Source organism: Chionomys nivalis, chromosome 7 (assembly GCF_950005125.1).
Source record: "Chionomys nivalis chromosome 7, mChiNiv1.1, whole genome shotgun sequence".
In the NCBI taxonomy this organism is placed as follows: domain Eukaryota; kingdom Metazoa; phylum Chordata; class Mammalia; order Rodentia; family Cricetidae; genus Chionomys; species Chionomys nivalis.
The window spans coordinates 97,689,940-97,716,301 of NC_080092.1; the positions used below are offsets into that span (position 1 = coordinate 97,689,940).

General features: G+C 50.9%; 1 protein-coding gene across 5 annotated transcripts in view; it reads left to right on the forward strand.

Moving 5' to 3' along the window:
• The window catches only part of Septin9 (septin 9), a 160,741-nt gene extending 155,804 nt beyond the window's left edge, over positions 1-4,937 (forward strand). For all 5 annotated transcript variants that reach the window (XM_057773856.1, XM_057773858.1, XM_057773857.1 and 2 more), the window contains 2 exons: positions 2,135-2,186; positions 3,119-4,937. In XM_057773856.1, the coding sequence (XP_057629839.1) occupies positions 2,135-2,186; positions 3,119-3,254 (188 nt within the window). In that variant the 3' untranslated portion in view covers positions 3,255-4,937. The remainder of the gene's footprint in view (positions 1-2,134; positions 2,187-3,118) is intronic.
• Positions 4,938-26,362: the final 21,425 nt, after the last annotated feature.

A 26,362-nucleotide genomic window follows, 5' to 3' on the forward strand; every position in this document is an offset into this window, starting at 1 on the left:
TCTTTGGGGAGTTAGTTTCTCTAAGAATCCTGTGATAGTGTTTCCTGGCTCTGAGCATGGAGGCACCCAGCTTAGGACTGCCCCCCACCCTTTAGTGGATTATCATTTAACCCTTTCAGCTTTCTGGGTCCCTTTCTTCGCTCTCTGTGCAGAGAGGAATTAAAATTAGCCTTCCTAATGCTGCGACCCTTCAACACAGTTCCTCACGTTGTGATGACCCCGACCATACAATTATCTTCATAACTAATTTTGCTACTGTTATGAATCATAATGTAAATATCTGTGTTTCCTGGTGGTCTTGGGTGACCCCTGTGAAAGGGCCATTGAACCACCAAAGGTTTGTGCGTCCACAGGTTGAGAACCGCTGAATTAGAGGGACAAGCTCCATGGGCTGAGGGCTTTGCTAGCACTGAGTTCCATCTCTGCACCACGTAAGCCAGGTTTGCAGGTCCCCGTCTGGGATCCTAGCATTTGAGAAGCGGAGGCAGGAGGATCAGGGATTCAATATCATCTATCCTACAGAGAGGTCAAGGGAGGGCAAGGGAGAAAAAGTGCAGCCTTGAGCTGGAGCCCTTAGAGTTAGGAGTTGTTATCTGGTCTTATGGAGGTGAGGCATTGAAGAGAACCCATCTGCCTTTCCCGCCCACTGCCCCCGCCCCGTTCCTTTCCATACTGTGCCCTCCATGTGAGTCTGCCAGGTAGGGTGCCATGGGGATATTTTCCAAATATGCCCTGGGTATTTGCTTATGGCTTTCTGTAGCCCCCCCCCCACACACACACACAGACGATGCCACAGAGGTGACCCTAGGGCTGTGTTATTCCTCAGCTCCCTTTCCCTCAGTCCCTCCTTCCTGTCTCTGCTCGTCCTCTCTGCATCTTTCCACAAATAATGCAAGGCATGGTTGGCATGAGGAAAGTATAGGGTAAGAGCCCCTGGGGATCTGAGAATGGCATTGGCTATTGGCACATCTCTTCTGACCCCTGGTGGTCAGCATGGGTACTGCAGACACTCGATGAGAAATCGTCAGGAAGTTAGCCAGGTTAGATGACTGCCCACAGCTGAGGGTCCACGTGGCCTGTGTGAACCTGTAAAGCTGCTTTCCCCAGAGGTGGTTCCCACATGCAGCTGCCTTCCTGTGAGGACCCCTGGGGACTTATCAGAACATGGTGGGAGTTCCTGTCAGGAACACACACACCCTGTGAGTTAATCACTGAACAGGCCCTATCCAACTGTGCCCACTCCTTACCCCCTCCTTGGTGTGTACCATCCAAAGTACCTGTTACATCCTTGGAAGCTGGCCAAACTGCTGTCCGAGGACGGAAAGTTGTTTTGTTCCTTGAGCATAATGTACTCGACAGCCTCACAAAGTCAAATTACACCGTTGGCGCATTTGGTCCTTTTGTGCCCCCTGAGGCATGAACCCTGCCATTCTCCCACTTAAATTTCTTTTTATATCTATTTATTAATGTGCTTGTTTTACTGGGGGACAGTGTATCATGTATATTGTCTTGTACACGCCAGAACGCACATGTGGAGGTCAGAGGACAACTGGCAAGAGTCGGTTCTCTCCTTCTACCCTGTGGTTCTGGGAGTCAAGCTCAGGCGTTGGGCTTGGCAGTGAATGCCCGTATCTGCTGAGCTGTTAGCTCATTTTATTGGGAAACTGGGTCAGAGAAGCCAAGATTCACCCAGGCCTGGAATGTAAGGAATGATGGGTTTACTTTGGCTCACAGTTCCGGGGTGCAGCCTATCAGGATTGGGGAGTCATGGTAACTTGACAAGAGGCATTTGGTCACCAGGCATCCACAGTCAGGAAGCAGTGGTGAATGAGTGTGAGAACTTAGCTCAGTTTCTCCTTTCATTCACCAGAAAGCCCCAGCCCGTGGGATGATGCTGCCCACATTCAAGGCAGGTCTTCCCTCAGCTGAACCTCTCTGGATGCACCCTCATAGACACGCTAGAGGTGTGTCTCCCAGGCGACTCCAGAACTAGCTGGGTACCTGTCAGTCACAGGCCCCTTTTGTCCCCCTGCCTACTCTTGGGTGGGACTTCCTGGAAGCTGTTGCCATTATTGGATAGGAGAGGAGGGACTTCCTCCTCAAAAGACATTGAGCATCTTTCTCTTTCCCTCAGTTGAGAATACCACTCACTGTGAATTTGCGTACCTGCGGGATCTCCTCATTAGGTAAGTCAGCCATCAGCTCTGAGGGCCCCTTGCAAGGACCAGATCTGGGGTTTGGTGGTGGTAGACAGGTGGGCAGAGGCCCCACCCTGCTGGCAGTTGCATATTGTCAGCCCTGCCTTCAGGGACCCATTGCCTAAAGCAGAAAACAAAGCAAAATCCTCTTGGGAATGAATGAAGAAAAGGGTTCTTCCTGACCTTATGCGGTCACCAGGATAGAGGGGGCTGAATTCTGATCCCCTGTAGTCTAAGACTTCTGGGTTCAGCTATAGCTACAAAGGGCAGAGGCTGGACTATATATGTCTTAAAACCTACAAAAGAAAAATATCATAATGAAAGCTATTGTTTTGTATAATTAAAATATATCAGTAGGGAAAAATAAGATGCAGAGCAAGGGACCTGGGGTGGGGGTTCCAAGAACAAGCCTTACCACCTTTGGGACTCCTTGCCCTGCTAACTTCCCTTTTCAAAGTAAAGGGGAGTCTGCTGTATAGGTCAGTGGTAGAGCTTGCCTGGCAGGTTAAGGCCCTTGTTCCCACCTACAAAAAGAAACTAGGGGAAAAAAAAAGCTCAGGGATGGCAGGGTGACAGTTCTGGGGACTGTAGTCACCTGCTGCCTCCTGTTGGCCACAGCCTGAATTTCTGTCTTGGACCACAAATACCGGAGTCCTGCCCACTGGTGGGGACCTTGGGACCTTTCAAGTTTGTGCTCAGCCCCTCCCTGACTAGCCACAGTATGGGCACAGAGAGGAGGAGGCATAGGTTAGAAAGACAGGCCCCAGAGGGTCTGGAGTCACCAGAGAGCAGGCTGTGCCTGGTCCTGCAGTGTATATGCCTGCCAGCCTCGAAGGGCCGGGAGGGAGGGAGGGAGGGGAGGCGGCTGTAACCCCACGCAGGCTAAGTTCTCACCATCATGCTGGCCGCGTCCCCTGCAGGACACACATGCAGAACATTAAGGACATCACCAGCAGCATCCACTTCGAAGCCTACCGTGTGAAACGCCTCAACGAGGGCAACAGCGCCATGGCCAACGGGGTCGAGGAGAAGGAGCCGGAAGCCCAGGAGATGTAGACGCCATCCCGCCCCCCCACCCCCAAATCTTCTCATCCTCCCTGGCCCACCCACCTACCCTGTTTTATTTTATATAATTGTCTCCTTTTGTCACCCGCCTCCTTCTCTTTCCATGCGCTACCCAGTAACAAGAGAGGGCTTATCTCCCAAGTGTGCTCTTATTGGCTGCAGCAGGAGGGTGGGCGGGACTACGGCCTGGGCCTGCCTCTGTGCCCCATTTCCTCTGCGCTGGGAAGGCTAGACCCGGCTCAGCCCCTGAGGGCTTAGAAGATCTGTGTGTCCATGCCCACTCTGAGTTTTGAGCTGATGTCCGTGGCGATCGGGTCCTAGGGGTTGCGGAGGAGCCCATTAAGCCACAAGTTCCCATGGCCACAGCCTCAGAAGCAGGCTGCACCAGGGGAGGATGAGTAGCCAGGTCGTCCTGGAGCAGCCCCTGTCATTGTTCACAGCTCCCTCAGCTGCCTGCTCCCCAAGGAAACTAGAGACACCCACAACCAAAGTTGCCGATCTCTTAGACATAGTGACAACCGTGGCCCTTCTCCCTCAAGCTTGTCCCAGAGCAGAAAGTGCCTTGATCCACAAGAGCCAGTCACCTCTTCCCAGTTGTCCTTTTGGGTGAAAAGCGAGGACATGCTGGAGAGAGGGAGTTCTTTTTTCCCTCCCCTTGATGTCCCCACCCCTACCCCGCCCCGTGCTGTAGACTCTGCTACTGCACCTGGCTCTAATTATCAAACCGAAACCTTAAAGATGCGCCCCGTCCCCACTCCCAATCTTAGAAAAGTCAACACAGACCAGAGGAGCTGAGGGAGGGAGCCTCGGAAGAGGGCCAGGGAAGGTCTATCTGTCTGGCCCTCGGTTTGGCCTCAGATGCTCTGGTTACATTGTTACCCAGTTGCCTCGCCCCCCCCCCCCCCCCACACACACACTGCCCAGGCTCAAACCTTGATTCAGTGACTGCTGGGTGGGAACCAGGAAAATCTGACCATTTTGCTATCCATATGTGCCTATCCCTGTGTCCCCGAACCCATTGGAATACCCCCGCGGACTTCAGAGATGGCTAGCCAGAGCACGGGGCAAGGCTTCATGCAAAGCCAGGCTCCCTCGTCTTCTCTCCGAGGGAACCATTAGGGACCAGCCATACACAGCTGACCAAAGCCATGCCCTTTCTGCTTGCCCGCCATCCTTGTCCTGTCCCTGGGAGGAGTTTGGTGGGTGTAGACAGGTTGGACCCGCTTGGGGAAGGCACCTCCATAGACCCCAGGCTAGCTTCTTGCGGCCTAGAAGTGCGGTGGGAGGGGTGGGGTGCAGACAGATGAGGGGTGCTCTTTGTTCCCTGTATTGAGTGTCTACTCCCCCACCCAAACGTGGAAGGCCCCCTCATCGAACCCTGCAGCTGAACAGTTCGCATGCCAGCTTGCCAAGTTCTTTTGCCAAAATCAGGACTTTAAAGGAAATTTCCAGCATGCTGGACCCAGGGCACCTTGGCCTTCCCCAGCCCCAGTGTCCCTGGGGACTTAGCAGCAGCCCAGTGCCATCAGGGTGACATCGTGCCTCTGTAACCAGCCACTGAAAACTGTTCGTCTCACCAGGCTGCTCCATGCGGCCTTTCGCTGGGGGCCTCCAGGGAGGGGGGGGTGGTCTCTTTTTGTATAAATAACAAAGTGTTGAAATAAATGTTTCAAATACAAACTGGCTCTTTCAGGAGTGGCGATGGGTTCTCTTGCCTCAGGCTTGTCCCGTCCATTAACAGGTGGATGGAGGCTCCTTCCGGAAGAGATAGGCTATGTGGGACCCCGAATTCAAACCTGCAGAATCAGTGGCTCACTGATGATTCACAACCGCCTACAATCCAGCCCCAGAGGGATCTGGCGCCCTCTCCTGGCCTCTGATGGTACCGGTACACATGTGGCAGACACACAGACCCCATATACACATGAACACAAATCTAAATGTTATGTCAGGCCCTATGAACAATGATGTTATTTGAAGAGCATTAAGCCATTTGTGGTTCTAGTTAGGGGCCTGGGATGGCAAGAGGGGAGGAACCGTGGCCCCAGCCCCTGTGTGTGTGTGTGTGTGTGTGTGTGTGTGTGTGTGTCCCGCAGCTGCTGGGACAAATGACCACAAACCAGGCCACCTAGGACAAAGAAGTCTACATTCCTGTAGTTCTGGAAGCCCCTGACCAAGTGCCATGACCCTGCTCCGTCCACCGTCCTGAGGATAGAGTCCTCTGCCTCTACCTGTTCTGGAGACTGCCTTGCTCCAGGCTCTGCCTCTGTCTTCAACTCTTTCCTGTGTCTTGAGAGATGCTCTCCTCAGATGGAGGGGCACTTCGGCCCAGGGTAATCTCACCTGGATCTTTAATTATATCTCTAAAGATCCTGTTTCCAAATAAGGCTTCAGTGTAAGGTTCTGCACAGATGGGAATTTGGGGCCATGCACGGATTACCTCACCACACCTCCTTCCTGCATCTTGGGGTTTCCAGAGCTACAGGGGCAGCGTGAGGAGAACCTGAGAATCACTTGCTCCACCCAGCCGATGGTCTAAGGAGTGACTCCCCCTCTCTGGCCTGCCTGCACTCTTCTGAAGGCCCCCGAAGACAAATGGGTTTCACTGGCGAATGAGCTGCTGATCAGGGACCTTGTGGGCTCTTTAAGTCGAGGATTCCCAGTTGTGGGTTCGACTGCTGATGGATGGGAAGGTCAGGCCCGTGGAGCCAGCTTGCTGTGTTCCCCAGTTCTAAGCCTTGGCAGGTGCTCCCCCACCTTGAAATTCTCTTTCCTCAGCTGAACTGTCCCCATGTCCATCCGCATTGTCCTCCAGCCACAGACAGATGTAGATAGCTGTCAATTCATTAATCTGACTGGTTACTAGCCCAGCCCAGATGTGCCTCCCAGCCAATGGTGGGGGGACCCTCACCTCTCACTCAAAAAAAAAGCAGATACTCCATGTAGGACCAGAGTGGCCAGTCATTCCCATCTGCCCAGGAGCATGGGCTTTCTTGTGCCTCCTACCAACAAACAGCTAGCAAGCCCCACTCTCTATAGTGCTGGGGTTACAGGCGTGCAAAAGGAAAAGAATTGAGATATAGGTGCTGGGGATCTACGCTCAGGTCCCCAGGCTCATGCAGCGAGTGCTCTTGGCCACTGAGCCATCTCTCCAGCCCTGAATGTGCCTCTCCATGAGACTGGCAGTGCCAGAATGGAGGGGAAAGGGAGGTCGGACAGAAGAGCCAGGTGGCTTCATGGCGTAGGGCCCCAATGCATCAGATCTTCCTCCTGCCTGTCGGGCCCCAGCTTCACATGGAGCCAGCACAAATGGACTGTCACCAAGACATGGAGGCCCTGCAGCACGCCCTGCTCATGCTGGCTTAGGCTTCTATAAAAACTGGGGTGTCCCAGAGGGTCTATGAATACCAGGTGTCCCTTTTCTCTACCCCAGGCCTCACGGCTTGGGCAGGAAGCAGAAGGATAGCCTCTGGGGAGCCGCTGGAGGGAGGCCTACCCAGGGCACCTGGATCAGGCCAGAGAGCCCAAAGAGCCCATTCAGAGTGGGCTCTGTTTGTGTGGCTTTTGAATTTTTGTTTGTGGGTATCGTGTGTGTATGTGTGTGTGTGTTTCTGTGAATACACATATATGTTGGGGGGAGGGGTGTTCATGTGCATGTGGAAGCCAGAGGACAAACCTTGATTATTTTGTTTTCTTCTCTCTTTTTTCTTTTCTTTATTTCTTTATTTTTTTTTAATTTTAGATGGGGGCTCTCGTTGGCTTAGAGCTTCCAAAATAGGCTGGTCTGGTCTGGTCAGTGAGCCCCACAGATCTGCCAGATTTTGCCTTCCCAGTGCCGAGGTTAAGGGCGTGCCTCCGTGCTGGGCTTTACTTGTTTCTGAAGAGCCAAGCCCAGGGCCTCCTGCTCACATAGCAAGCATTTTACCAATGGAGCTGGCCTCTCCATGCGCTTAAAATATATCTATTTGTCTATTTATTTAACATGTCTGTGAACCAGGTGTGTGCCTGGTGCTGAAGGAGGTCAGAAGAGGGTGTGGGATCCCATAGGACTGGAAGTTACAGGCTGCCATGTGGATGCTGAGACTAGAAATCAGACCTGAATCCTCTGGAAGAGAAGTCAATGCTCTTAACCATTGAGCCATCTCTCTAGGTCTCTACTCAGTTTTAAATACCGTTCTCAATATGGAAAATACCAGGAAAAAAATTACACACTAGAGAAAATACTCCCGTTCACATCCGGTGATGCTGCCTAGCTCTGATGCTGAGGCATGGCCTCGGGCTGTAGGGAAGATGGGGGCAATTCCAGCTTTTGAGAGGCTGAGGCTGAGTGTCAGGAGTTTGAGGCCACCACAGTTCCCAACCTCCACTCAAGTCCCTGTGTCTTCTGCCCAGAAGGGTTCCTCAGGCGTTGGAACATCCTTCTATGGTGTCCCTCTATGCTCCCCCATCCTGCCTGTTAGAAGGAGAGGCAGGGAGAGGACTCTTGTCCCTGTCATCACCCTCGCCCCACGCACTACCCGCGCAGCCCTTTGGGACCCAGCGTAGGACTGAGGGGCATTTCCTGAGTCGGAATAGAGATCCTTTCCAGATGCTTTGCTGTCCGGAGCACAGACAGGAGGGGCTTGTGCAGTTGCATTGCCCCGCGTGAGGGATGCTGGGCCTCCACACCTACACAAGGCGGCAGTTGTTGGGAGCCTTGGAGAGCTCTGGTGTAGAGGGTGGTCTGTCTGGATGGCCAGAGGGTCAAGCAGCCTCTAGAACCTTTCTCCACAACCTCCACGCCAGGTTTCCCACTGCCACAGACCTGTGATCCTGGCGCTCCGCAAATGAAGGCTGAAGAGAGCCAGAGACAACCCTGGCTGCATACATACATAGTGAGACGCTGTCACAAAAGGATAAAGTAAGAAGTTAAATCCTCTTGTGACTCTGAATAAGTCAAGCCATGCCTGCGTGCTATAAAACATTTGAACGGTAGCCATGGGAACAACAAACAGTGACAGTCAGTCAGCATGCATATGAGTAGGAGTTAAAAAATAAAAAAGAACCAGGTGGTGGTAGTGCATGTCTTTAATCCCAGCACTCGGGGAAACGGAGGCAGGTGGATCTCTGTGAGTTTGAGGCCAGCCTGGTCTACAGAGTGAGTTTCAAGTCAGCCAGGGCCTGTCTCAAAAAAAACAAAAACAAATAAATAAACTTTAAAACGTGTGTGTGTTGCATGTGTGCATGTGAGGGTGTGGGTACATGTACTCATGGGTGCACATGGAGAGAGGCCAGAGCAGAACACTGAGATCTCTTCCTTATCGCCTGTGACAGGGGTTCTGGCCAAACCAGAAGCTCACCATTTTGACTAGGACAGCTAGTCAGTGAACTGTCAGGATCCTCTTGTCTCTGCATCCAGGAGTCCAAACAGGGAGTCTCTCCACAGCAAGAGACAGGGGAGGCTCCCATGCAAGCACCCCTCCTTCCTCCTGCCTCACAGGCTCATGGGTTTGAACAATTGCTCTCCAGAAGGTGGCGCTGTTCTGAGAAGCTATGGAGCCTTCTGGAAGTGGAGATGGTGCGCTTGAAGGTTACAGGCTGGCTCTTCTTCCTGCCGGAGTGTCCTGATCCCTGAACTGTAGAGAATGAGGGAGCTGTGCCACGAGCCCCTCCCCCAGCTGTCACGTCTTCCTGCCACAGTGGGTGGCATCTCCTCCCTTACGTTGCTTCCATCAGGTACTTGGTGACAATGATAATGTAACTAATTTGCTGTTTTCCCTTTGCTCCTATCCAGTTGCCCCTTCCTGGCTTAGGGATAGCCAGAGCCTCCTGCTCTGCTGGCGGTGTTTTAGCTCAGGGGTGTAGTAATGGTTAGTCATCACTGCCAGCTGGATTTGGAACCACCTCGTAGGTGCCTCTGGCAGTGTCTATGAGCACATTCCAGGCTGTGGGCAGCACCACCCCACCGACTGGGGCCCTTGAATGAATCGATAAAGGGTAAGGGAAGTCCTCCAAGGACCAGCACTCATCTCTCTACTTCCTGACTGTGAGCACCATGTGACCAGTCAACTCAGGTTCCTTCCACCGTGATAGACGGTGACCCCTCAAAACTGAGCTGAAACAAGCCTTCATTTACTCCCGTCTCTTGTACAGCAAGGAGACAGGTGGGGCTGAAGTGCTAACTCTCCGTCCCATGTAGATTCAACTCTGCAGCCTTGAACGTGGGTCCACAGAAGGGTCCCAGGGTATCCCTCCTAGGTCACATATGGAAGAATTCCTGGAGGCCAGAGCTGGACAGAGGGGCTGAGAACAGATGGCCCTCACTAGTGCCTGAGGGTCCCTTCTATGTCAGTGTGACTCAGTGTGGTCCCTGGAGAGGCCAAGGAGCCAATAGGACTTGGATGGGTGTCTCTTTTTCTTTTTTTCTTTTTCTTAAGATTTATTTGTGGGCTGGAGAGATAGCTCAGTGGTTAAGAGCATTGCCTGCTCTTACAAAGGTCCTGAGTTCAATTTCCAGCAACCACAACCATCTGTAAAGGGGGCTCACAACCATCTGTAAAGAGGTCTGGTGCCCTCTTCTGGCCTGCAGACATGCACACAGACAGAATATTGTATACATAATAAATAAAAATAAATATTAAAAAAAAGATTTGTCACATCACAGTGTTCTGCCTGCAGGCCAGAAGAGGGCACCAGATCGCATTACAGATGTTTGTGAGCCCCCATGTGGTTGCTGGTAATTGAACTCAGGACCTCTGGGAGAGCAGGCAAAGCTCTTAACTCCCGAGTCATCCCTCCAGCCCCTTGGGTGTCTTGTTTTCTGCTGTGTGGCCTTGGGCAAACTCTGTTCCACCAACAGGGACAATGGTCACTAAGGCATTCTCTGATGCAGGAAGGAAGCCTGTGTTCATGACAGTGATCAAACAGCCAAGAAAAGCAGCTTCTAGAGGAAAGGTGTGTTTTGGCTCACAGCCTAGTGGTGTCGATCTGTGCACAGCCTAGTGGTGTCGATCCATGCACAGCTTAGAGATGTCCTCAGCTCACTGCCTGCTTTTCAACTCACTGGCAAGGAAGTAACCTCATGGCTGAAGGACACGGTAGAAAAAGTTGCTCACCGCACAGTAGCCAGGAAGCAGGAAGAGAACGGGAGGGAGAAGAGACAAGGTCTGCCCTTCAAAGTCATCACCCACTTCCTCCAACCAGGTTCCATCTCCGGGTTTCTACCACCTTCTGGTAACACCATCAAATGATGACTCCACCAGTGGACTGACTATGCCAGAGCCCTTGTGAACCAGTCATGTCCCTCTTGAGGTCTGCATTCTCACCACTGTGCCAGAAAAAAAAATAATCTTTTTTTTTGTTTCTTTTTGTTTTTGTTTTTCGAGACAGGGTTTCTCAGTAACTATGGAGCCAGTCCTGGAACTCACTGTGTAGACTAGGCTGGCCTTGAACTCCCAGAGATCTGCCTGCCTCTGCCTGTTGAGATTAAAGGCATGTGTCACTACTGCTCAGCTAGCCTTTACCATATGAGTATCAGGGAGTACACTTCTATGATGGTTTAAAGAGATGTCCCCTAGTCTCAAGCATTTGAATACTTGGTCCTCCATTGGTGGCACCATTGGGAGGCTTGGGGGTGTGGCCTTGCTAGAGGAGGACTTTGAGGTTTCAAAGCCACACACCATTTCCAAAGCATGCATGCTCTCTGTTTCCTGCTTGTGGTGTAAGATGAGAGCCCCTAGCTTCTGTTCTAGCCTTCATGTCTGCTGCTTGCTTCCCTACCTTTCCCCTCTGGAACCATAACCCCAAATAAATGCTTCTCTAAGTTGCCTTGGTCATGATGTTTTACTTGTTTTAAGATTTACTTCTTTATTTTATGCATATGCATATGATGCTCTATCTGCATGCACAACTTTATACCAGAAGAGGGCATCAGATCTCACTTCAGATGGTTGTGAGCCACCTTGTGGTTGCTGGGACTTGAACTCAGGACCTCTGTAAGAGCAGCCAGTGCTCCTGACCTCTGAGCCACCTTTCCAGCCCCAGTCATGGTGTTTTATCACAACTGTAGAAAAGTAATTAAGACAGTTTCATACCCGAACCCCAACAAGCACTGTGAATTCTCCCCTAAGCCAAGGGCCACCAGAACCCAGCACCAACTCACACTGGGCTTTATTCTCTCTCCATCACAATGACATTCCCTCCTCCAGCCCGGGCAGGTGGGCCCTCTTAGCATCGCTGGGGCCTGGATATGTGCGTGCAAGGGAAAGCCCTGACACACTTGAGAGCCACAGCAGCACTGTCCTGCTCTGCAGGACTGGGTGACCCAAGGCACATCTGAAGCACAGTCACAGCCTTCTAGGTCGCAGGGACTCCACCAGTGGTGGCCAGGTTCTGTTGTACCATTGCAGGGTCTGTTGCGTCATTGCAGGCCCTGTAGCGCCATTGCGAGTTCTGTTGCACCATTGCAAGTTCTGTTGCGCCATTGCAGGGTCTGTTGCGTCATTGCAGGCCCTGTAGCGCCATTGCGAGTTCTGTTGCACCATTGTGGGTTCTGTTGCACCATTGCAGGTTCTGTTGCACCATTGCAGGTTCTGTTGCATCATTGCAGGTTCTGTTGCACCATTGCAGGTTCTGTTGCATCATTGCAGGTTCTGTTGTGCCATTTCAGTTCTTGAGTGCCCAGATGCCACAAGGCCTCAGACACCTTGTAGCCAAATGTACACTGAGCAGCCTGTGGGAAAATCATCTTCCCTGCCCTTCATAGAAGATACTTATAAATAATTAGAAGAAAATCGGGCATGAATAATTAAGGCTGCCCAGAGTAAGTGGTTTTTGATCTGTCTGCTTGAATTAAAAAAATCATCACTTGGAGGGGTCTGGAGGCCAGATAGTTTCTGCAAGGTCTTATTACCCATAATGCCACTGCCTGCTCCTCTTCCTCTCCATTCCCCCCGCCCCTCTTCATCCCTCTCTTGGGTGCCAGGGACATCAGCATTGGGCTCTTCACCAGCCCTGCCACCAAGGACACCACCATGGCCTCTTCTCTTTCCCTGGTTAATACTTTCTTCCGAGTCCCATCCCAGCAAGAAACATGAGTCCCTAAAGAGAATGGTTTTGGGGAGGATCCCTCCTAAAATGGTTTTGGGGAGGCTCCCTCCATGGGAGACCGACTCCAAGGCTGGGACACTCAGGAGTCCCGGGAGAACACTCTCCTGGCCAGCCTCTCGGCATGCCTTAGAACGAGGGGTTTGGTCCAGCAAAGGCTCTGTAATGGACTTGGGGACAGGCCTGCCACACGACTGCCTCTGTCTCTTCACAGAGCCGTGGCGCCCGTGGGATGTCCTTGCCTGGGATGACAGCTGCCAGGGGCTGCTGGAGAGGGTTGACATGGGGACTTAGGGTCTGTCTGTCTGTCTGTCTGTTTTACAATGTTGGGGATGGAATGTGGGGGCTTTTACAATATATAGCAGGCGAGCGTTCCACCCCTGAGCTGCACCCAGCCCCTCTCTCTGGCTATTGGGATAGTCTCTATCTCGGTTGATAGTCTCCATCTGTTCACAGGAATCATCATCCTCTCCCGACCGTTCACCCTGTAGGCCTCTTCACATGTTTTCATTCACGCCAGCGAGTCAAGACCTTGTCTGTTACTGTTTGAATGCACATCCAACAGGCTTGTGTGTTTGAATACTCGGTCCCCACCCGGCACTACTCTGGGAGGTTGTGAAGCTTTTAGGAGGAGGGGCCTTTCTGGAGGCGGGGCCTAGCTGGAGGAAGTAGGCCACAGCTCTTACTCTGGTCTGATATTCTCTCTGCTCTTTGGTCAGCTCCATGTAACGCTGGCCACCAGGGAGCCACACACTGCCCTGCCTTTCCTGCCATGATGCATTTCTTCCTTCCTTCCTTCCTTCCTTCCTTCCTTCCTTCCTCCCTCCCTCCCTCCCTCCCTCCCTCCCTCCCTCCCTCCCCCCTCCCTCCCTCCCTCCCCCTCCCTCCCTCCCTCCCTCCCTCCCTCTCTCTCTCTCTCTCTCTCTCTCTCTCTCTCTCTCCTCCCTTCCTCCTTCCCTTCCTTTTTTCCTTCTTCCTTCCTTCCTTCCTTCCTTCCTTCCTTCCTTCCTTTCTTTCAAGGCAGGGTTCTGGTTGTCCCAGAACTAACTCTGTAGACCATGTTGGTCTTGAATCACAAAGATCCGCCTGCCTCTGCCTCCCGAGTGCTGGGATTAAAGGCATGTGTTGCCATCCTGCTATGATGGATTTCCTAAACTGAGTCAAAACAAACTTCCCCTCCTTTAAGTTGCTTCTGTTCCATATTTTACCATAGCAATAAACAGAGAAATTAACTTTGGCTAATAATCCCAACATCCCTACTTTTTCCTGGTGAAGGTTTCTCATGATTATGTTTTCCTGCAATGTATTTACCCCCAATCACGTATTAGGAAAAATATTGGAAAACAAAGCTCAGATTTGCTTTATTGTTGGCTACAAGTGGTTTGAAGGTGGGATCAGGTCTCTCCCTAAATCAATGCATAGGAGAGAAATGGAAGATGCCTGAAACGTTCATGTGGGTGGAATGTACTTCTGTTCAAGGGCATGTAGAAGCTCAGAGGATGTGGTGGTTTGCATTAGAGGGTCCCCCACGGGCTTATATGTTAAATGCTTAGTCCCCAGCTGGTGAGCTCTTTGGAAGGGATTAGGAGGTATGGTCTTTTTGGAGGAGGTGTGTCACTGGGGGGGGGGGGACTTTGAGGTTTTAAAAGCTCATGCCACTCCCAGCTCTTTCTCTCTCTCTCTCTCTCTCTCTCTCTCTCTCTCTCTCTCTCCCTCTCTCTCCCTCTCTCTCCCTCCTTCCCCTATCCCCCTCCCTCCTCCTCCCTCTGCCTCCTGCTACTTGTGGGTCAGATGAAAACTCTCAGCTACTGCTCCAGCATCATGCCTGCCTGCCTGCTGCTGTGTTAGCCATGGACACACCCTCTGAGTCTGTAAGCAAGATTCTAAATACATGATTTATATAAAGGTTGCTTGGTCACTGTGTCTCATCACAGCAATAGAAAAGTAACTGAGACAGAGGGTGTGGCTCTCATCTGTGGATGTTGGTGTAACAACACAATGCAAGTGTCATTGCCGTAGAGGGCTGGGCTGTGACAGATGTTATAGACGTGAACAGTGAAAGTCACGCTGGACATCATCCTGCTCACGGTTAGTGTCTGTCAGGATGACCTTGAAATGACCTTGAGAATGCTCTTGATCCCCCCCCCCCCCATTCTACTGGCTGCAGGCATCTGCTGCTCTTGTGAATTCAGAACACATTAAAATCCCCAGCTTCCACCTGGGCAGGCTCAGGCTTCGAGGCAACCCAGGATTCCCCAGCGGAAACCTGGCCCTCATCTCTCTGTCTTGGCCTCCATTGTAATGGGGGCCTCTGCTGACTCCCTGCCCAGATTCCTCCAGAATGTTCTGGCTTTTGTCAGTTCAAGGCAGGCCTTGGCAACTGTGGGAGCAGAGGGGGTGTGTGTCTAATAAAGTCAGAACGCTGTAATTTAGCAATTACTGAAACCCACACTTGTAATTTAGGGGGTTTCTTGTAATTCTCTGTATTCTTTATCTCTCTTCGAACAAATGTGCACTTTTAATAGCTTCCTCCTTCCTGCTCCCAGGGTTGGTATTTGCCACCCATCCCCCACTCGGCTCCAGTGCATGGAAGTGTCTAGATTGTGTGGAAGCCACTTTCTGAGGCTCCAAAAGGTTAATTTAACAATCAGCATCTCCCAAAGCCCCTGGGCTAACTCCCCACAATCAAGAATTGCCTGCAGAGCTCTGAGTTCAGGACTGGGGCTGATTGTCGGCGGATGCTGGAATCTGCTTCCCGCACGGTCTGTGTTCAAGCATCCCATCGCGGCACCCGGACTTCCAACCCCTTGCTCAAGCAGTTACTAAATAATTTGGCTTTGAGATTCTGTAGGGAGCCTGAGCTATCAAGGATGGACTTGTCCTTTCTAGAGATGTGCAGTCTAGCAGGGGAAAGGATGGTTTTCTGTCAAGGGCATTACGGGTCACAACAGAACCAACACCTACAGCTACGGCAGCAGAGGGAGCCGCCCCTGTGAAGATGAGGTGTGAGAGGAGGCCTCTAGAGTGGAGGAGAAAGGGGATGAAGCCTGAGAGGGATCCATCCAGAGCACATGGAGATTCAGGCTGGAAAGCATTGTGAGTTCAACGGTGGCTCACACCGGAGGGGCTGAGATCCTCATGGTTGCTCAGACATTGAGACTGGTGCCTTAGCAGCAGAAGCCCTACAGTGGCTGTCTCTCTCTGAAATTGCCAGGCCACAAGCAGTTCCTGGAAGATTCCTGCAGAACTCCTGTTCTTAAGTCCACGATGGAAGCCCAGAGAAGGCGTTGCTAGTTTGAAGAGATCAGCCGTGGCAGCGGCAGAGTAGGCGAACTCGTCAGTGAGAATGAAAGTCGTGCAATCAATATAGTGAAAGCATCAAATATGTCAGAGCTCACTGCGAACTGTCTCGCCGCAGGGAAGGGTTAGGACGCCCGTGTCCCTTCAGACACACACAGGGGCATGTACCCACGAACATATATGCACACACACATGAAAACACAATACTATATTAAAAATAATTTATTCATTTTTTGAAATTACATACTCTTCACACGTGGGTACAAGGGTGTGTGTGTCTGTTGTGAAGCTAGCTCACACTGAGAGAACACATGATTTGAAATCATTCATCTGGAGACCTGAGAGCCAAGAGCTGACATTTTAATCTCCAAGTCAGCAGTCATGAAACACAGGGGTCGAGTCAATCCAAGGGTAGGAACAGTTTACAGGAGGAGGAATTTGTCTTTTTTTTTGAAGACTTATTCATTTTATTCCATGTATATGAGTGTTCTGCCTGTGTGGATATAGATGGGCCATACGTGTGCCTGGTGCCTGCGGAGGTCAGAGTGTTGGATCCTCCAAAACTAGAGTTATATTTGTTAGTGAGCTGTGCTGTGAGTTCTGGGAAGTGAATTCTGGTCCTCTTCTGGACAGACAAGTGCTCTTAGCTGCTGAGAAATCTCTCTAGTGCCTCCCATGCTTTTTAAAAGTAAGGGTTTTACTGCATTGCTTTGGCTGACCTGGAACTCATTTCATAGGATCCCCTGCCTCTGCTTCCCAAATGCTGAGATTTAAGGCATGCACCACCCTGCCCGACTTGAGGAATTTGTTCTTAACTTAGGGAGGGTCATATTTTGTTGCAGGTGGCCTTCAGCTGGTGGGACAAAGCCCGGTTGCGTTAGAGAGGGCAGTCTGTCGCAGGAGTCCCAGAGCAGCCTCGCAGAAATGCCAGGAGAAGCTCACATGAGTATCAGGGAATCTCGTGTCCCAGTCACACATAAAACAAGCTATCACAACACTCAGGAAGCACCTGACATTTTTTTTAGACTTGCTTGGAAGAACCCCTACTAAGCGAACATAGATCTTGGAGTTGGCCTAATGCAACTCTGGAATTCCAACTTATATTCAGATCAAGGAAAGAAAGGAAAACCAGGATGGTGGTGCCTGTAATCCCAGTTCTAGGGACACTGAGGCAGGAGGCTCATGAGTTTGAGGTCAGCCTGGGCTACTGTGGTAATATCTTGCTAGCCTGGGCTACTGTGGTACTATCTTTCTGTGAAAATATAGCTCACCCTCAGGGACTGAACCTTTGCCAGACTGTGCTGCCAAGATTATAATCTACTTTGGGATTATTTAAGCCCATGTGCTTAACCTGCTGTCCTAGTGTGTGGTTGGACTGTCCAAGTTTAGCCTGCCTTTAAGAGGGCAACGTAAGCCAGATGGTGTGGTACACGCCTTTAATCCTGGCACTCAGGAGGGAGAGGCAGGCAGATTCTGTGAGTTTAGGACCAGCCTGGTCTACAGAGCTACTTCAGGATTGCCAGGGCTACACAAAGAAACCCTGTTGGGGAGTGTGGGGAGAGAGAGAGAGAGAGGTAACCAACCTCACTATGCCTCAGATTTCCCATGCAATCAGCCTTTATAACAGAAACTAAATGCATGGTTTTAATCTTAAACTATGCACCCTTCCGTGCCCCAACCCAGAATGATGTGTATGTATTTGAGGCAATCATTTGCTGAAGCAACCTTAAACAGGTGTGCGCCATCACACCTGGCTGGAGGATGCCCTTGACAGCATCCCAGGGCCACTTAGGAGTGGCCCCTGGCGTCTGCATGAAGTTCCCATCTGCAGGCTCATTCTTTCATTTCTCCCAGAAGAGCCATTTTTGTTCTGCAGATGCTCTGTTGGCAGTGTCTCCTCCCTCTGGGCCTCAGAGCCGGTGAGGAGGGTGTCAAGTGGCTTCTGCAAAACATTTTGAAGGAGAACAATCTGCCCTGGGCAGTCGAGGACTCTCCTTCCCAGGCTGAGGCTCAGTCTGTGGACAGAAGGTGTGCAGGAGATGCACTGAGCCCACAGGGCCCTCTGCCACTCCCAGGTCTGGCTATCAGCACAGCCATTTCAGAGATCAGAAGGCTTCCAAGTCCTGGGCTAGAGGGAGAGAAGATGGCGCCTGAACCATCCTCCTTCCTTCCACCCTCCAAGTTGGTGCCACTTACAGTTCATTCCTCCACCGTCCTCCACCCTCCTCCACTCTCCTCCACCCTCCTCCACCGTCCTCCACCATCCTCCACCCTCCTCCACCCTCCTCCATCCTCCTCCACCATCTTCTACCCTCCTCCACCCTCCTCCACAATCCTCCACCATCCTCCACAATCCTCCACCCTCCTCCACCATCCTCCTCTGTAAATGGGCCAGAGCCTTAGATGGTGCAGCAGCATTTATTACCTCCAGGTGAACACTGGCCATGTTCTCTCCCTCCCTTGCCATGCTGTTTCCCTCCCTGGTCACACTGTCCCCCTCCCTGGCCATGCTCTCCCCCTGCCTGGCCATGCTCTCCCCTTCCCTAGCCATATTGTCCCCCTCCCTGGCCACACTATCCCCCTCCCTGGCCGCGCTCTCCCCAGGCCTGGTCACAATCTCCCCCTCCTTGGCTGGCCCACTCCATCCCCTGCAGTGGGAGAGCTCTCCCCTGCCAAGCTCTTGAGACAGAGGAGAGTACAGTACAAGCCAATGAATTAAGCTCTGATGAAACGATATTAATTAGTTACATGAGGATCCACGCGTGGGTCACCCTCCCCTTCTTCCCAAGTTTCCTTTCTGCTGGGTCAGGATTTGCTGGGTGGATAAGAATGCCAATTGCCACTGCACCCCTCAACCCGACCCAAGGTCGAGTCCATGGTGTGAGGGGCACCACTGGAGCTGCCTGGCATCATTGCAAGCTGGCTGTCTCTCCCTACACTGGTAGGTCAGGGAGGTAGAGGAGAAGGATGTTTCCAGAAGAGATGATGATTGTCTGAGAGGGGAGAGTCACTATGGCTCCCAAGATAGTGTCACCTGGTCCCTCCACGTCACAGATGGCTGGAGGGGTCCTTCCCATTGGGGGAGTGGGCAGGAGCAGTGGGGTGCATGGTCTGCCTGAGAGAACTATGAGGGCTGCCTCTCCCTCACACTCCTGTCCACCAGTATCATTAACCCTGGAAATCACTTTCCTACCTCTCTTCCCAGGACACTGGGGCTTTCTGGGACATTCTCTCTGTGTTTGAAGGGCTTATTTCATTTAGTTTTATTTTGAAACCACCCACTAGAGCAATGGTTCTCAGCCTGTGTGTCATGACCCCCAGAGAGTTGAATGACCCTTTAACAGGGGTTGAGCATCAGATACTCTGCATATCAGATACTTACATTGAAATTCATAGCAGTAATAATGAAAATAATTTTATGGTTGGGGGTGACCACAACATGAGGAACTGTATTTTTAAAATTTTTTTTTGAAAAGATGTATTTATTTGTGTACTTATATACATGAGTGCTCTACTTGCATGTATGCCTCATGACAGAGAGGGCGCCAGATCTCATTGTTGACGGTTGTGAGCCACTGTGTGGTTTCTGGGAACTGAACTCTTAACCACTGAGCCATCTCTCCAGCCCCTGGGGGAACTGTATTAAAGGTTCACAGCATCTTCTCCATCTTCTCCGTGGATAAGGCTAGTGGCTGCTGCTGTCCTCTGCCTGATACAGGTCTCAGCCAGCCCTTCCCACCTCCTGGAGCAGCAGCAGCCTTTGGTTTTGCTAAAGACAAGTGCAAGATGGGTTTCACATCCCCAGTTCATGTCTGAAATCCTTGACTTGGGACTCTAGGATAGACAGGGTCTGGAAAATGCTTTACAGAAGGTAACCAGGGTGAGCTGAGGTTCTAATTCCAGCAGGATTGTGTGTGTACAAGGAGGGTTTATGACTGTGATGGACACTGACCCAGGAAACAGAGGAAGGGACCAGACAGAGCTCCAGGCCTAGCCTCTGAGCCAATCCTGTGACTCTGTGACCTTGGGAAAATAAATGTCTGTTCTGCCTTGTGGATGAATGGTGATGGCGCCACACGGATGGGGATGGCGGAGTGTTATCAGGCTGTCCTGGTACACAAATGCAGAAGCTGTTGGACAAAAGAAGCCAAAGCTTGTTCTTAAAGACACCTCCTACGTTCCTAATGACATCTACTCTACTAAGAGGGCATCATGGCACCAATGATCCAGATAAAACCTCCGGTTTTGTAACAAGGCTTACTGGCTCTCACCCCGCCCCCACCCCATACAAAACATCCCTTCCACAGCATCTTCTTACAGAGCTCTTCAAAGGTGTTTACATGGTAGATAGATATTTAAATATACCTCTGAAAAGGGGTTATGGGGGTGGAGGCGGGTTACTGAAAACAAAAGGATGTTTGAAAGAGCCTTATAGACACTTAGTATCCCACTAGCAAGGCCACTAGATACTTAGTATCCCACTAGCAAGGCCGCTAGATACTTAGTATCCCACTAGCAAGGCCACTAGATACTTAGTATCCCACTAGCAAGGCCGCTAGATACTTAGTATCCCACTAGCAAGGCCGCTAGATACTTAGTATCCCACTAGCAAGGCCGCTAGACACTTAGTATCCCACTAGCAAGGCCGCTAGACACTTAGTATCCCACTAGCAAGGCCGCTAGACACTTAGTATCCCACTAGCAAGGCCGCTAGACACTTAGTATCCCACTAGCAAGGCCGCTAGACACTTAGTATCCCACTAGCAAGGCCGCTAGATACTTAGTATCCCACTAGCAAGGCCACTAGACACTTAGTATCCCACTAGCAAGGCCTCTCGGCATTTGCCGTCAATCCTGCCGAGCTGAGTTTGAGCCCCAAGACCCACATGGTAGAAGGAGAGAACTGCCTCCTCTCAGTTATCCTCTGACCTCCACACATGTATCATGGTGATCATGGTGTAAGAGTACGTACACCACCTCCCCACACACTAGAAAAACAAATCAATAAATGTTTATAAACATTTGCAAGCAGCCGGTCATCCTGGAACCCAACTGTAACCCCAGCTCTCAGGAATCAGAGGTAGGCAGACCTCTGAGCTCAAGGCCAATCTGTCTTACATAGTGAGTCCCAGGCAGCCAGAGCTACCCAGTAAAACCTTGTTTTAAAATAATTTAAAAGAAACCTACTACGGAATAAGCTAACTCGGAATAAAATAACAATAAAGAGCCACGACCAGCGAAGTCCCAGAGGCTCTCAGAACAGTCTGGGCTATTGTCCACTGTGCTCAGATGTCTCTCAGAATTAGATGGGTGACACTGAATACTTTGGTGGCAGGATACAGAAAGCCAGTTGGAACTGAGCCAGAAGTGTCCTCCCTGATGGCCAGCTGTCACAGTGCGAGGAAGCGCTATGGAGGTTGCTGGGGCAGCAGGGTGGAGGTGGGGAGAGTCAGCCAGCGCCTTCCACAGAGATGGACCCTGTGAGCTGCAGTACCAACCTGCCAGCCAAGATATGCTTGCCTTAGTCACTGCTCCGTGGCTGGGAGGAGACACCAGGACCAAGGCAGCTTATAAAACAAAGCGTTAAGGGGGACTTCTTATAGTTTTAGAGCATTTGCCCATGATCATCATGGTGGGGAGTGCGGCGACAGGCAGGTTGGCATGATGCTGGAGAAGTAGCCGAGAGCTCACATCTGATTAGAAAGTTGTAGGTGTGTGGGGGGGTTGCAGAGAAGGGGAGAGGAGAGAGGGAGAGAAAGAGAGAGAGAGAGAGAGAGAGAGAGAGAGAGAGAGAGAGAGAGAGAGAGACTGGGCCTGTTGTGGGCATTTGAAACCATAATCCCCCAGTGACAGATCTCCAAGTCCATACCTCCTAATCCTTCCCAAACAGATCCAGCACCTGGGGACCAAGCATTCAAACATGCAAACCTCTGGGGGCCCTTCTCATTGAAATCATCACAGTGCCCACGGCGCAACAGCAGCAGGACTGCTACAGGAATAATCAGCTGTTTCTAACTGAATTCGAGGCTTACTTCCCAAGAGGAAATTCATGCTTGGTACTAGAAGACAAGCCAGCACCCTTTGAATTGTGAAGCCATAGGCCCTCGTTGGAAACCTGCTACTGTTGCTTTGTTCAATAAGCGTGTTTCCACCCTGCCTTCTAAGTGTTCCGTCCCCAGACAAGTGCTGCTTCAACCTCCAGCTCACAGTAGCAGAGACGTACAGTGTTGGTTACTCAGTTTTGCGATTGTCCCCATGTCTTCTATAGACTGTTGGCACTCACAGTGCCCTCTTCGGTTTATAAAAGATGGTGACGCCTACAGCTGGTGGTCCTTCTGTTCTTTGGATTTTACAGCCTCCAAGATGGTCCTTACCATGTGATGTAGGGTCCGACCCCACTTCTAGGCTCAAGAGTCTTTGGAGACACTGTGCTTGTTAAGGCTTAAATCTGGAATGTCCCCACAGGTTCATATTTTGAGTGCTTGTCCCCATCAGGTGGCACTATTTTGGTAGTAGATGAGACCTAGCTGGGGCTGGGGTCATTAAGGGAGGGTTTTGAAGGTTCCTATTCAGGCCCTGGCTCTGGTGTTCTCTCTGTCGCCCGATCCACTGTGATATGAAGATTCTTTGCTACATACTCCTGTCTTCATGGTCACATGGAGATGGACTGGCACCCCTGGAAACCGTGAAATGAAATTAATCTTTCTCTCTTTGAGCTGTGCCTGCAAGCAGTTGGTCACAGAGACGCAGTGTTGTCTGCCAGGTTCCTAGAGCAGCCGGCCGGAACCTGTGTTCACGGCAAAGCTGGGCGTCCTGTGCTGCAGACACCAGGCTCAGCGAGTGCTGTGGCTTGCTTTGTATTTTGTGTAATATTTGGTGCCCTTAAAAATTAAAAATAAGGCTAGCTTGGACTACAGAGAGAGTTCCAGGACAGCCAGGGACAGACCGAGGAACCTTGTCTTGAAAAACAAAACAAAACAAAGCAACAAAAACAAAACAAAAAAACCCCAAACCAAACAGACAAAACAAAACAAAACCCCAAAAACAATAACAAAAATTGAAAAAAAAATCCTCCACACTGGGCCATCTGCCTACAGGGTCACACATCAGAAAAGACATTATGGCTCTAAACTGACAGAAAACTTTGCTTTAGGAAATTTTTGGTGCAAATCTACTCACCAAGCTGTTGTGGGAATTCATTCAGCCAATAGCCTTTTGGGTACCAGCCCATTAGGGCGTGCACTGGTAAGCGCCTATGGAAAGAAGCGCTCGCTTTGCTCGGGTGGTGATCGGAGTTCTGTTCGCAGATCCCAGTGCCCGCAGAGCAGAGGATCACTGCTCTCTACCCTTGTGGGTTTTTTTTCCAATAAATATTTGTTATCCTTTATTCCATGCTCTCGTGGACTTCCTTAATTACGCCTACACCAAGTACATTCAAAACGTGGACCAAGAGACAACCCTCTGGCCCGTCAAAGGCTCCACCCTCTGGGCCTTGGCCCTCCTGCCTAGACATCACACCATCATACAGATTTCCCAGCATGCTGTGTGGCAGAGCTCCTGCAGCTCTGATGAGGTGTGAGCCTTCGACTTTGAAAGTATGGAGTTCCTGGACACCGACCTCTGCAGTCTCAGAGTCTACGGGTCACGTGGGAGAGGGAACAGATCATTACATCGGCCTCAGATGAGCCCAGTTTGCCGAAGAGCATCTGAGAGAGAGAGACAGAGAGAGAGAGAGACAGAGAGAGAGAGACAGAGAGAGAAACAGAGAGAGAGAGAAAGACAGAGACAGAGAAAGACAGGGAGAGAAAGACAGAGAGAGAAAGACAGAGAGAGAGAGACAGAGACAGAGAGAGAGACAGAGAGAGACAGACAGAGAGAGACAGAGAGAGAGAGCAGGTGGGTCTTCAGTACTGGAAGTCAGGCTCTGGCTTTCCCCAGCCTGCTCTACAGGCTGTCCAGGGGGATGGAAGTCTCAGGCTGGCTCAGGAAGATGGAAGTCTCAGGCTGACCCAGGGGATGGAAGTCGCCTCCCAAAGCTCCTCTAGAGCTCTAGAGGCCCAGGCCTTGCTTGGCCCAGAGACACAGCAGAATGGTAAAGAGTATACAGAGGACCCTGACCCCAAGCTTGGCCTTCCTGACTTGGCCAACTTGAGGGGGTGGGTAGAAGATCTGTCTGAGCTCTCCAAGGTACTCTTATGGACAAAAATAGTGGTTTTGGTCAGCAAAGAATAATCTGGAATCTGGACACCATCCCGGCTGGGGTGCGGGGTTGGACGTAGAAACGCTTGCTCGGAGCCCTGCATTCCACACCTGTGCTAGTCTTGGCAGTACCTCTTTCGGACCAAGTCAGCTGAGAAAGACCCCCCCCACCCCCAGGAGGATTGAACCCCAAGGCACCCTTGGTCAGCTTGGAAGGAAACAAAAAGTGAAAGTCCTTGCCTGGAGATGCCATTTGCTCTTCTGCTGGAGTGGGAGGAGATGGGGGAGGCACGTTATCCAGGGAGCCTGTGTGGTACCAGGAGGCAGCTTTAGCTCTAAGCAGAGTCTGAAGGTGGGGGCGGGGGGGGCTGCAGGCTCCACTCTCTGTATATTCGTCTTTTTTAATAAAAAGAATTCCCTTTATTCTTAGGGTATGGGTGTTTTGACTGCATGGTTGTCTGTGTACCACATGGGTCCAGTACCCATGGAGCTAAAGGGAGTGTTGATCTTCTGGGGCTGGAGTTATAGGCAACCATGAGCCCCCACATGGGTGCTGGGAACTGAATCAGGTCCTCTGCAAGAGCAGTCAGTGCTCTTCCCCGCTGAACCATCTCTCCAGTCCCTGTATATGTGTCTTTACATTAACACGAGAAGATTATTCAAACGGTAATAAATCTATATTACAGGGAAGCCCAACAGCTCCAGTGGCGATAAAAATTAATCCTTTATCCTAAATGTTACTAGGCGGCTTTTAAAACGAATTGACTGGCGGTTGGGCTCCCGGTTTGGGCTATTATTAGTAATTAGTGTAATCAACAGCATCATCCATAACATCGTCTCTTCTGGCTCCAGCCTCACGGGCCCCACCCCTGTGGGTGGGGTCTGTGCAGTGCCGGGACTGTAGCTGGAATGTGAATAAGGTCTTGTCACACAGCCCAGTCTGGCCACAAACTCAAGGTCCCCCACCCTTAGACTTCTAAGGGCTGAGAGTACAAGCATGCATCGCCACATCCAGCTTTGAAAAACTGTATTTTATTTATTTTGTTTATTGGTGGGGTCTGATGTAGCCCTGATTGTCCTAGAATGACTTTGCAGTTGAGGATGACTTTGAACTTCTGATCCTCCTGCCTTCGCTCCCCAAGTGCTAGGGGTGTAGCTAGCTACCAGCACGCCCAGATTTGAAAGGCAGTTCATTGCAGATGTTTGCTTGTTTTTAAGATAGGGTCTCATGTGGCTAGGGCTGCCTTGGGGCAGGCTGTGCAGGCAAAGACAAGCTTGGGCTTCTCTTTGATCCCCATGACTGTTTTCCAAGCACTGGGATTACCGCTGTGCGCTACCACGCCCCACGTACACAGCACTGACTCTTAAACCTGAGGTTTTATTCACACCAGGTGAGCTCTATGCTACCTGTGCTACATTCCTAGTCCAGGGACTGTATTCCTGGAAACATTGTGATTTGTCTCTCAGAGGGACCAGCTGTGTTGCTAATGTTTGCTTGTTTGTCTGGAGGGAGACACCCTAATGGAGGCTCCAAGGTGGGCTTCCGAGGGACCAGCGCACCCAAGGTTATCTGGAAAATGTGACCAGGAGCAAAGAGGACAGTCGTGCTTCCCCGAGGATCGGGCTGTTCCTCTCAGCAGAGGGAATCCAGTGACGGAAGACAGGACGAACTGGGGTGCAGCATGGAATTGGAGGCGCGACGAGCCTTTTGACATCAGATGTGGAGATGCAGAGTTTGGAGTTTGTCCAGCTGGTTTCGGGCTTGCTTTGGTGCAGTGTTTCCCCACTCTGCCCCCTTCTCTATGGTGTGGAATGGTAATGCATATTCTATGCCATTATACAGTGGAAGTGTGATCTGCTTTTTGATCTGACTTTACAGGGGACTAGTCAAGAGACTGCATGAATCTCGGAAGAGACTTTGAACTTTGGACTTTTAAACATTGTTGAGATTGTGATCAACTATGGGGACTTTTGAAATCGGACTAAATGCATTTTGCATTATGATATTGTTAAAGGTTTATGGGGGCCAGGGAGTGGGATGTGGTAATTTGAATGTATGTGGCCCCCTAAGCTCATAGGAAGTGGTACTACTAGGAAGTGTGGCCTTGTTGAAGGAAGTACAGTCTTGTGGGAGGAGGCAGGATAACACACACCTTTAATCTAGACCTTGAGGCTGGAGGGCACACCTTTAGTCTGTGTCACACCTTCTGTTGGAAGTGTGTCAGACTTTGAGGTCTTTTTCTCAAGCTTCACTAGTGTGACAGTCAGTAGACTTCCTATTTCCTGCGGTTTCTCTAGTACCACGCTTGCTTTGCACACCTCTATGCTCACCACCATGATTGTGAACTGTAAGCGAGCCCCCCCCCCGCCCCCAGTTAAATGTTTTCTTTATAAGAGTTGCCGTGGTCATGGTGTCTCTTCACAGCAATAGAAACCCTAAGGCGACCTTACTTTTTGAGACAGGGTCTCTCGCTGAATCTGTAGCTTCTGACTCAGTTAAACAGCAAGTCCTAGGG